General features: G+C 38.1%; 1 protein-coding gene across 5 annotated transcripts in view; it reads left to right on the plus strand.

Annotated features, from left to right (window-relative positions):
• poln (DNA polymerase nu) overlaps positions 1–11,913 on the plus strand; it is a 79,104-nt gene that overhangs the window by 32,692 nt on the left and 34,499 nt on the right. For all 5 annotated transcript variants that reach the window (XR_002875244.1, XR_002875243.1, XM_023965835.1 and 2 more), the window contains one exon: positions 7,131–7,188. Coding sequence is in view for 3 of the 5 variants with exons in the window: in XM_023965835.1 (XP_023821603.1) it covers positions 7,131–7,188 (58 nt within the window). In the remaining 2 variants the exon portion in view is untranslated. The remainder of the gene's footprint in view (positions 1–7,130; positions 7,189–11,913) is intronic.

An 11,913-nucleotide genomic window follows, 5' to 3' on the forward strand; every position in this document is an offset into this window, starting at 1 on the left:
AGGTTTATGGATGTCTGTGAAAGAGGCCTTTTAAGTTTGCTGCTGAAGAAGAAAAGAATGCAGATGAAAGGTTTAAGTTGAGGCAGATTCTTCGCTGTTTTAGTGTTCCTGAAGGAAGCAGCTGCAAGAAAAGAGGATTTTATTTTTCCTGAGATAATGTATTTCAATGATTCAAAATATGTGTCATGGTTTTCAACTTTCATCCATGTTTTCTCTTTAGCTATGCTAATATATAGATTACCTTCACATATTTGATCCTGTTGAAATCATAATGTGCCATTCTCAATCAAGGTTGTCCAAATGTGTTACATAAAATGCAGAAAACATCAGAATGACCTTTTCTTATTATTACAATCATTTCTAATCCACTTCTTTCCAAATCTTTTTTGCTTTATAATCTGCAAAGTGCTTGCTTTCTGATGGAAAGAAGTGAAAATGTTTTGTAAAAAGCAGGTTATTGATAATTTATTTGCTTTTACATTTAAATAGTAGCCTCTGGAACATTTTGACGATTAAATCAGTGTACTTTAAGTTTTAGTGAGTAATGTTTTTTACTCTTTTAAACCCATGTTAAGGATAATTTAAGCCAACAGGAAAGTGTTTTTTAGTTTCCAGGCACTTGTAGCTTGTTAAAAAAGTCATTTGTGTTGCTTCATCATAAAGGAAGACTGCCATTATGCTCAAAGGGACACTTTTCCTAGTAACTCAACAAAATAATTCTAAAATATTCTGTGATGTTTGCATACTTGTTGTTGGAGTCTGTTTTTTATTTTTACATGTCGTAACAAATTTTGCGAAAGACATTAGCGACTGCAAAGTTATTGCTGGGGAAAGTGCATTCAGACAGCATAGCATCATGGTGTGAGGATGACTAGTGGTGAGGAAGATGAAGAGAACAAGGGCAGAGCAGAGGATCAAGTGGTGGAAGTTGAAAAAGGAAGATAGCTGTGTGGGTTTAAGGGAGGAGTTGAAACAGACTTTAAGAGATCAGGAGATTCTCCTTGATGACTGGACAGCTACAGACAAAGTCATCAGGGAGACTGGGAGGAAGGTATTTGGTGTTTCATCTGGAATGTGGAAAGTAGATGAGGAGACTCGGTGATGGAATGAAGAAGTTCAGGAGTTTGTTAGGAGGAAAAGGCTAGCAAAGAAAAGGTGAAACGCTGACTGTCTAGTACCCTGGACTTTAAATGCATTTATTCTACTTTTATTATATAAAATCAAATATCAAATATGACGCCACCGATTTCTCAGAATAAAAACCTAAAAAATATAAACATTTTACGAAGACTATTTATGAATACACTGTTCTGTTAAAGAAAACTCAGATGGTTCATAAAAAATAAATGTAAATACATTTTTTCAAATCATAAACTGTTCAAATGCAATCTATTGTGGTATATTTTTGCCAATCTAGTGAGCATCTATGCCCACTGTTTTTCTGCAGAGACTTCTGGGAACTTTCCAGGGCACTGGATTTTGAAATTGTAGTTTCAGAAAAATCAAAAATATGGTGGATCTACTATCAAGTGCATTATGTAGTGAGTAGTGAAGGAATTTGAACACAACCTTCATCACATGGACCTGTACAGGGGTTGACCCGTGTGTGTGCTGTGGGTTTTTGGGTTGTCTGGACCAGTGGAGGGTCTCAGAGAGGAGCGGCCACATCTTTCGAGGAGTGCAGGTGTGTCATGCATTTCCCTTGAGGCTTGTATTGCCATCTAAAGAGATGTCACAAAAATGATATGTACAATTGTAGCGCGTGTGGTAAGTGTATTGTGAGGAATTTCAAAGGCAAATGTATTTATGACGTACCGGCATAACTTTAGGCATTGAAGAGGTTGAAGAGCAGAAAGGCAGTTGGACCTGACAACAAACAGATGCTAATATGAAAATGTTTAGGAGAGATGCAGCACAGTTTCTGCTTGGGCTTCTTATTAATATCTTGGAGAAAGACCTAAAAGGGGAGTTCTTTTTTTTCACCTGTCTTTGATTTTGAGTTTACCTTATTCTTTATGCAATCAAGAGTTTTTTTCTCTTTCAAAGTTTTGCATTCATCCTGTCTCTCCATAGCTTTGTTGATATTTTAGCTCTAGTTGGCAGTTTATTTCTGTAGGTGTTGCTGTGTTGGACACCTTGTTTTTCAACCTTTTTTGAGCCAAGGCGCACTTTATCCTTGACAAAACTCCTGCGGCACACCAGCATCCAAAAATTAAAAAAGGAGAAACTCTATAGTCTGTATTGATCTACAGTCCCTCCACTATCTCACGAGCATTTTTGTGATAATTATGGCAGAAAAAGCTGGAAGTTGCAGCTGTTTTTTCGAAAAGATATAATAAAAATAAAAAATAAGTTGGTTTTAGTAATAATTTTCAACTAAATTTTTTGAAATTTTACCCTGGTAGTTGTTTTACCCTTCAGTTTATTAACATGCAATTTTATGTTACCTCACAAAAACAAATGTATTCTTTCTAAATAGTGATTTATTTTTTACAAAATATTTTCAGTGTTTGTGCAAAAGCGACTGTAATTTTTAAACAATATGATCACAATATGTTTGATTAACTTTACACACAAAAAACTAACATTATATTTATGTTTTCTGTGGCTACACAAAAAGTGAACATGTTGAAGTTTTATTAGTTTTTCATTTGTCTTAATCAAAGATGAAGTCTTTGAAAACTTTAACAAAAATGTTTTATTTCTTTTTAGATGATTACATAGTTTCAATTTAGTTTAATTGTGTATTTTGTCCACTTCACCTTAATCCTGTTTCTTAAATGTTATTACTTCTACTTAATCTTAACTTTTCATTTTTCAAAAGTGACTGAAGTCTAAAAGCCAATTTGTCTTTCAATCCAGACGTTATTAGAAAAGTGTTTCAGTCAGAAAGATGACTTGGACCAAACTCTGGGATGTTTGGCTGTTAAAAAACACAAACCTTGAAGGAGAACTAAACTGTTGACCTCTGTCGTTGTGGTTTCAAGACGTTTAACGTTTAACATATTAAAGTGAGACGCTTGTCTCACTTTAAGCCAAAGCATCATGGGAGATGTAGAGCCAAAACTGCCGCCGAATGCAGACAGACTCGCTTCTCTGAGCTTCATTGTTTTGTTCACTTTTTCCACGGTCTGACACCGGATTCTGTGGAAAGCTACACCGCTAAAGATGAGCTTTAGCTGTTATTTTTGTCAGAACTGAGAGACTTTACGAGCAGAATCGGAACAAGGAGTAAAGAATTTATACACTTCTGATTGGTCAGGCTGATGACGTATGATTAAGCTTCCAAGAATGATTGGTGGAGACTGTTCAAGGGGCGGGACTTTTCAGAAAACGGCTGAAGCTGCGGCTAATTCGCGGTAGCGTCATTCTTATCAAAATCTCTTTAATAGAATCAAAGAAACACAAAGAAAAAAGTATTTTGTTTAACAATGTTTTGTATTGAATTGTTACATTCAATAAAGTTTGAAAAAAAAAGCCGCTCGGCGGAATTTATATCCTTCCGTTTTTCAAACCCTACTGCGCATGTGCGAATGATTTATTACGACGGAAAGTGTGACCTTAGTGAACGTTTTTATATTCTGAAAACATTTTTCTGGGCCCATGTACACGGTTGGATTCTAATCCGACCATTGATCCCATCAAGATATTTTGTACATGTAACCACGGCTTATGGTGTCAACGCGCAACGTGGCGGGGGCGTGGCATCACGATGGTGTCTCTCCATCGGGATGTCAGTCACCCATCACGATGGACGATGATATTGTTCATCGGCACAACCCTACACTGGTCTAGTCTTTCATCTCCTTATTTTTTTTTAATCCTGTTTTTTCTGTTGTTCTACTTCTTAAAGTGAAATTTGAAAATGGTAATTTTGGTGTTTTTAACATGTTCTAGTAGCATTTTTCTCATAATGGAGGGCATATATAAAGAAAATTGAGAATACACCGCATTTCTGAGTATTTCTTTATTCAAATCGTTGTGAATCAGGACCAGACGAAAAAATGGTGTTTGAAAAAACTTGAAATTATACATCGGCAGGCCACAAGCTCCCTGCTCTGCTCCACTCTAAAGCATCCACTTGCAGACAAATAGAACCATGTACGTCTTTGTTTTCCTCGTCTGAGCTGGTATCTGACTATAAACTGCACGGCTGGATAGCTCCAATACTGTTTGCCATTTTTGTTGCATCTGTTAGGCTGGGGGTGGGGCCTGTGGGGGACTTTAAGATAGTGGGTGGGCATGTAAACAGAGAGCTTTTTGGGAGGGGAAGGGGGGAGGTTGCCCTGTGCCAACAGTCCCACCCACAACACAGAGGTGAATTTCTGATGAACTACTGCTGCTCTGCAGAAACTATGTCCTAGAAAACAACAGCAGTTTTCTTTTTTATTTATTTGTAATAAGAGTTCATATCCATTTTGGATAGAAATGTCTGGGAGGTGTTGTCCAAGCAGTTATTTACTGAGTGTGCACCATCTGGTATGTGTGTGCATTTGTACTTATTTACACTGTTGAGCAGCAACATCAGCATAACAAAATACTTCACCGTGAGATGGCTGAGCATTCAGTTCTGACATAATGAATGCCATGTCAGACCACGAGGTTACACAGCCACACAGCTGACACTCATATTTGTGGTCTATTTAATCCTTTTTTATTCATGCTGCCACAAACGCACACTCTGACTGAACATGAAGACCTTCAGCACCTTTGGCTGCATGCTTCCTCTGCACTTGTGACTAGTGCTTTATCTCTCTGCTGTCTTCACCTCGACGCTGCAGTCTCACCACACACACACACACTTCCCTTTGCCTTTCTGCTTTTCTCTCTACCTCTTGTAAATAATGAATTAGTAGCAGAAGCAAGGAGATATTTCTCTCTGTGAATCACTAAGGCTATAGAGTCTCAACATAAAGGCAAATGTTTCATGTGTGACCTCATGCTGTGACGTAAAAACACATCTTAGCTTTTATCTTTTTATCTATGTTGATAACCCTTCTTTGCTTTTGATCTTCGCTAAAATGCCTCTCTGTGTTTGAATCTAATTAGTGTATCTTTGTGTGTTTTGTGTTCTCATAGATTTAAACTTGAAGAGTCTCCTTGAAATTACTTTTATCATGGCTCCTATGCACACATTGTGTGTTTTTTTGTGTCTTTTTGCATGTGGGTGTTTGAAGGGATGAATATAGCGGGATTATCGAGGATTAAAATGGAACTGCTGAGTCTGAATTTGACTTTTTCTTCCTTCCTTCAAACTATGGGTTTGTGAAAGCAAGTGCATATTTGGTAAGGGGAGTTTAGTACTTTGGTTTTTTTTTAGAAAAAAGGCGATTATATGTCTGTGTATATATGTGTCTTTTTTTAAATGAGCAAACAATCTTAAAAACCCTTCTTACAAAATATTATTTAAGGGGAATAGTGGATCTTAAAAAGTTCAAGAGACTCGAGCTGTGTTGTCAAAGCCTCACTCAAAGGTTGAAACTGGACTGGATAGACAACTTGTTTTGTTTTATTGACTACAGATCACTGAAGTGTAAAAATAAGAGAGAAATAAACGACCACGAAAAAGAATTTAAAGCAGTGATTTTCCTCTCCACTCTGGTATAGACTGGTGAACTTTCCAGGTGGTACCTTGACTTCACCCTGCAGTTGCTGGGAAACACAGCAGCCGCGCTCATGACCCTGCGCAGGACAGAGGGAATATAAGATTGATGAATAGTTATATCAACTGCTTTTTACTTAAAAGACCAAAATAGCAACAAATAAAGATTCAGCTTGAATTAATTATTACAAAGAGCTTCTAATCTGTTCAGTGCAACATTTTCTCAGGACTCCAGAATGAACTGTGTGTTGTGCAGCAAAAGAAACTAAAACAGGCTAGCCTGAAAACTAGGAGGCTTCTCTGATTGTCTTTTTGTACTGCTTCCTTTTTCCAGCTTCATCACATGTATATTTTAACCTCAAGGGAACTGCAAGCACCTGTGCTCTCCCTAAAGTCCCTCTCCGATCATCTTTTGATCCATTGTAAATTCCATTCCCAGTTCTTTTTTAAGTATGATGATGCTGTTTTTAGCCAAAATAAAAATAAAGTGTTGTCTTCTAGAACATAGTTTCTGCAGAGCAGCAGGAGTTTGCCTCTGAGTTGTGGTTGAGATTGTTGACATGGGCTAAGCCTGTCTCCATTTCCCATCCTCCCTTTGTTTACCCTCTCCCACTAGCTAACAGCCCTTTACAACCCCAACCTAACATTACCAGTGCAACAAAAATGGCGAGCAAAATTGCTGCTGTCAAACTATACAGTGTTGAGTCAGATGCCAGTTCAGCAGAGGAGATGGCGTACATGGATTTAGTCATTTATAAGTGGATTCATCAGAATGAAGCGGAGTAGGAAGCTTGTGGCCCACCTACTGTAGCACCTACATCACAGCTACAAGCTTTTTCCAACTGCATTTTTTCGTCTGCTCCTGATTCACAACAATTCAAATAAAGAAATACTTAAATACTTAATGCAATTTTAAGCCTAATTTTCCTTATGTGCATCGTCATGGGGAAAAAATGATACAAAAACATGTTAAAATCACCAAAAACACAATTTCCATTGGAGTGGGTCTTGAAGGCCTTAGATAGATGTCTGGGCCCGTAGAGGGTCGTTGAGAGGTGTGGCTGCATCTTGAAGCGGTGCAGGTGTCTTTTAGTTCCCCTGCGACTCGTATGGTCATATGGTAATTGACAAAATAAAAATGGAACCCATGATTTCTGTGCTTGTGGTAAGTGTATTGTAAAGTATTTGTAATGCCAATTTAATTAAATGCTTCTATGATGTATAGGCGAGGCTGTGGTACAGCATCCTTACGCCACATTCTAGTCACAAGCGAGGTATGCGTCCTGGTCTACTTTGTACACACAAACTGTGTAGATTGGTCATGCAATATTTTGCATCACAACCAAATTTTAGAAAGAACCCGTTCCTCAAATTACAACATTACGTAATTTGTTAACCATAACTTTCATTTAGCCTTCTATATAATTCTGCATGTTCTTGTGAAAACAGAAACAAACACTTCCATGGAGTAATGAGACGTGGCTAAGCAGATATTTAACTTGGAAAATCTCTGTTCCTTTTACACTAGAACTTCCAGGCTTTACCGAAGCAGCCACTTCAAATCACCAAGAAGCTCTTCGTCCATGGTAAGACAATCACATTCTGATTAAATCGCATCTAAACACAGACATCAGTACCAGGTTGAGAAAAAAAGATTGTGATGAATGCAAATGTGCAGGTAAGAGAGTTCTCCTGGGGCTTACAAAAACTGATGAGCTGGCAGCTAGTAAAGAGAGTTTATGGGGAGGAGAAAGGTCACAGCAGCAAAAGGCTGCTTACAAAAAAGTGTCAAATTTGTTTTTGTGTCTTCAGCAGCTGTGTGTCTCGAATTTTCATACCTTCAGTATCTTTAAGATTTCAGGCTAAAATACTGCATACAGTTAAATAAAGGAACAGTGAGGCAAATGCATTTGTCAGTCACTGATTCCGTAACTTAAAAAGATGAGAGAGGTCTGTAATGCGCATCATGACTACACTCCAACTTTTGAGAAACAGAATGTAAAGAAAGAATCAAGAAAATCATTCTTTGATTTTTCATGAGTTTATTTGTATATTGGTGCTGAAAATCCAAATTTATTTCCTACAAACAAGCAAGATTTCTGTCCCTCTTAGACCTGTTTTTTATTTAAGGAGTTCTTCTGTCCTCCACTTATTACCTGTATTAATGTCACTTGTTTGAACTGGTTATCTGTATACCATACAATACCAACGTTATTTATAAAGCACTTTAGAACAACTACAGCTGAAACCAAAGTGCTGTACATCTTTAAAAACTACAAACAAACAGACATCAATATGAGAAAATATAGTTTAAAAACACAAAGAATTAAGACAGAAACTAAGTTTTGCTGGGGTTAAAAGCCTGAGAATAAAAATGGGTTTTAAGAGGGGTTTTAAAAGTGGTCAGTGAGGGGGCAACTCAAACGTTCAGAGGGAGGTAGTTCAACAGTCGAGGAGCAGCAACATAGAAGGCCCTGTCCCCTCTGAGCCTCCTCCTGGACCTCGGTACCTGCAGGAGCAGCAGGTCGGCTGGCCTGAGGGTTCAATAAAGGTGAAGAAGCTCAGAGAGGTACGGAGGGGCAAGACCATGTAAACTTAAAAACATGCAAAAGAATTCTAAATTGAGCTCTATAAAACACAGGCAGCCAGTGGAGTGAAGCGAGGACCGGGGTGATGTGCTCTCTTTTACAATTACCAGTTAAAAGTCAAGAATCAGTGTTTTGAACCAGCTGCAGGCGGGAGAGCAAGGACTGACTCACTCCATAGTAAAGTCCATTGCAATAGTCTAGACGGGACAAGATGACCATGTGTATCAAAGTTTCTACATGCTGCCTAGAAAGAAACAATTTCACCTTTGCCAGTTGTCCTAAGTGGTAAAAAACAGGGTTACTAATCTAATCAGGCCCTTCAACTTAAAATCACTGTCAATCGTAAAACCAAGGTTGGTAGTTTTGGGTTTAAGAGATGTTTCCATTGGACCCAGGTCAGCAAAAGTGGACTCACATGGGCCACTTGGTCCAAACATGATAACCTCTGTATAAGACACACGTGTCCACGGTCAAACTGTTACCTCTCCACCAAGATGAAAGGGTTGTCTAAGGCAGTGTTTTTCAACCTTTTCTGAGCCACAGCACACTTTAACCTTAAAAAAAATCCCGCGGCACACCATCATCCAAAAATTAAAAAAAAGAAGGAGAAACTCATAGTCTGTATTGATCCACAGCCCCTCTACAATCTCACATGTATTTTTGAGATAATTGTTGCAGAAAAAGCGGGAAACTGCAGCTGTTTTTTTCTAAAAGATGCCATAAAAGTTAAGTTAGAAGATTTAAAAACAGTTTGAAGTGTGTTCGTTGGTTTCAAGACGTTTAACAACAGATCTCCTTGTGCGCTGTCACTCTCACAACCCAATGCATCATGGGACATGTAGTGCATAAATCGGCCGGAGATCGGTTTTCGGAGCTTCATTGTTTTGTTCACTTGTTCCACGGTCTGATACCGGATTCTGTGGGAAGCTACACAGCTAAAGACGAGCTTTAGCTGGTATTTTTGCTGGAACTGAGAGACTTTACGAGCTAAATCGGGACAAGGAAGTGAAGACTTTAACCACTTCTGATTGGTCAGACTGATGACATGTGATTAAGCCCCCCAAGAATGATTGGTGGAGACAGTTAAAGGGACGGGACTTTTCCAAAATACAGCTGAAGGTGCAGCTGAATCGCGGTACGGTCATTCTTATCAAAATGTCTTTAATAAAATAAAATAAACGCAAAGAAAAAATATTTTACGATCTTTTATATTCCTAACTCCTCAGTGTTTTATCAGGGCCTGTTTGGATGAACACAGAGCTGAAATCCTGGAGATGGGAAATGTTTTTAGATCAGTTAATGAGGGCAATTTTCCACGGCACACTTGACCATCTCCCACGGCACACTAGTGTGCCGCGGCACACTGGTTGAAAAACACTGGTCTAAGGAAACCAGGAACAATTTAACAGTTATATTTTTAAAGAGCATCCAGTGTTTCTTCAGTATCTATGATTTATTTATCGATGATCTTCATTGATAGAAGTTTTTTGTAAACTTCCAGTTTAATTCTCCACTATTTACTTTTTACTAAAATACTTGATAAAAACCTACAGTTTTTGTGGATAACGTTAGTTATAGTTATAGAAATGCTTTTGGTGAAAAGATTTGTTCCTTTTTTTAAAATAAAAAAACCTTTGTCGTTTTTTAGGACATAATTTCTGCAGAGCAGCAGTAGTTTGTTAGAAATGGAGTAAGCTGTGCCTCACTTCCCGTCATCCATCTTTTTACACTCTCTCCTGCTAGCTTACTGCCCCTCACACCTCCAGCCTAACATTAGCGGTGCCACAAAAATGGTGAACAATATCTGAGCTGTACAGTGGTACAGCTTTAAACCAAATGCCAGCTTGTACTAGGAAAATGAAGACGTACATGGAGTTAGTCTTTACAAGTGAATGCCTTAAAAATGGAGCAGAGCAGGGAGCTTGTGGCCCATCCAGCGTATTTTCTACATCACAAATACGATCTTTTTTAAATAGTATTTTTTCGTCTGTTCCTCATTCACAACAATTGGAATAAAGAAATACTCAAAAATGTAATTTAGAGCTTGTTGTTTTTAATGTATGTCCACCATCATGAGAAATGCCACATGAACATGTTGAAAACAACAAAAACACCATTTACATCTGAGTAGGTCTTAAAGTCAGAATATTTTTTACTTCCTGTCTATTTAACAATCTATATATAATATAGGCTAAATTTCACTAATTGTGGAGTAAAAAACAACGTTAAGACACGTTCGTCCGTCCACTGACATATTGATTCTGCAGGACTGTTAGTGGCGCATCGCTCAGCTTTTTGTTGATGCCCTGTTCTATACTCAGCATTTGCTTTTTAGCTTTCTTCCTGAGGGATTCTTACTTGCCAACATCAGCATCTCTTCTTTACACAAAGACTGACTTTGTCACCAGATCCTTCCCAGTCCCTGCTTCATTTCCTGACTCCTGCCTGCTTCCTTCATCCATGCCGCGTACCTGCTTTAGTTATCACTGTGTTTTGAGGTGGGAGGCGGCTACACTAATTAAAACTGGTTGCATTGTCCCACTTTGCAAGATTGTCTCTGGGGGATTATACATGTGTGCATGACAATATTTGCAGCATCGGCAGCTATGTGTTTGCGTGTGTGTGGTGCTTCAAGAGCATTTGCATCATGCTGACGTGATGTTTCAGCGACAGCTCCTATCATTTCTCCTGCACTGAGGTCAGCACTCTGGAGAAGAAGATGCGATGATCTCAATCGGATTCAGACTCCCTTCTAAAATGGATAATGTTGTTTCACAGCTTTCCTTCATTAAAATAAAAAAAATGTGTTTGTGCATGTCTTGTCCTCATTTGAGTTCTCAGCTGCTGATTGTTTGTTCCTGTTTGCCGTTGAAGCTGAAATACGAGATATTAGATTTCACTGTGTGGAAAACTTTTTTTTAAATATCTAAAGACAGACTTTTTATGTTACTTATGTGACATATAAAATGCCAATGATTGTCTTATTTTAATCAAAGATTAATGTAATTGAACGTTTGTCTATCGGCTCTTCTAATAGGACTAAATCTTACGCAGTGTTAAAGACATTCAGAAGTACGGTGGCCCAGAAGGGTCATAACACAACACATTAACTTTACACACAACACATTAACTTTACACACAACACATTAACTTTACACACAACACATTAACTTTACACACAACACATTAACTTTACACACAACACATTAACTTTACACACAACACATTAACTCGCAACACAACACATTAACTTTACACACAACACATTAACTTTACACACAACACATTAACTCGCAACACAACACATTAACTCGCAACACAACACATTAACTCGCAACACAACACATTAACTCGCAACACAACACATTAACTCACAACACAACACATTAACTCACAACGGAAGTAAAGCTGCAGGGGAAGTGATTTTATTCTGAAATTTCCACCGGAAGTTAAGCTGAAAAGGAAGTGCTTTTATTCTGAAATTTCCACCGGAAGTTAAGCTAAAATGGATGTGGTTTTATTCTGACACTTTCACCGGAAGTAAAGCTTACGGTGGCCCAGAAGGGTCACAACACAACACATTAACTTTACACACAACACATTAACTTTACACACAACACATTAACTTTACACACAACACATTAACTTTACACACAACACATTAACTTTACACACAACACATTAACTCGCAACACAACACATTAACTCGCAACACAACACATT

The sequence above is a fragment of the Oryzias latipes genome, chromosome 18, assembly GCF_002234675.1.
Source record: "Oryzias latipes chromosome 18, ASM223467v1".
In the NCBI taxonomy this organism is placed as follows: domain Eukaryota; kingdom Metazoa; phylum Chordata; class Actinopteri; order Beloniformes; family Adrianichthyidae; genus Oryzias; species Oryzias latipes.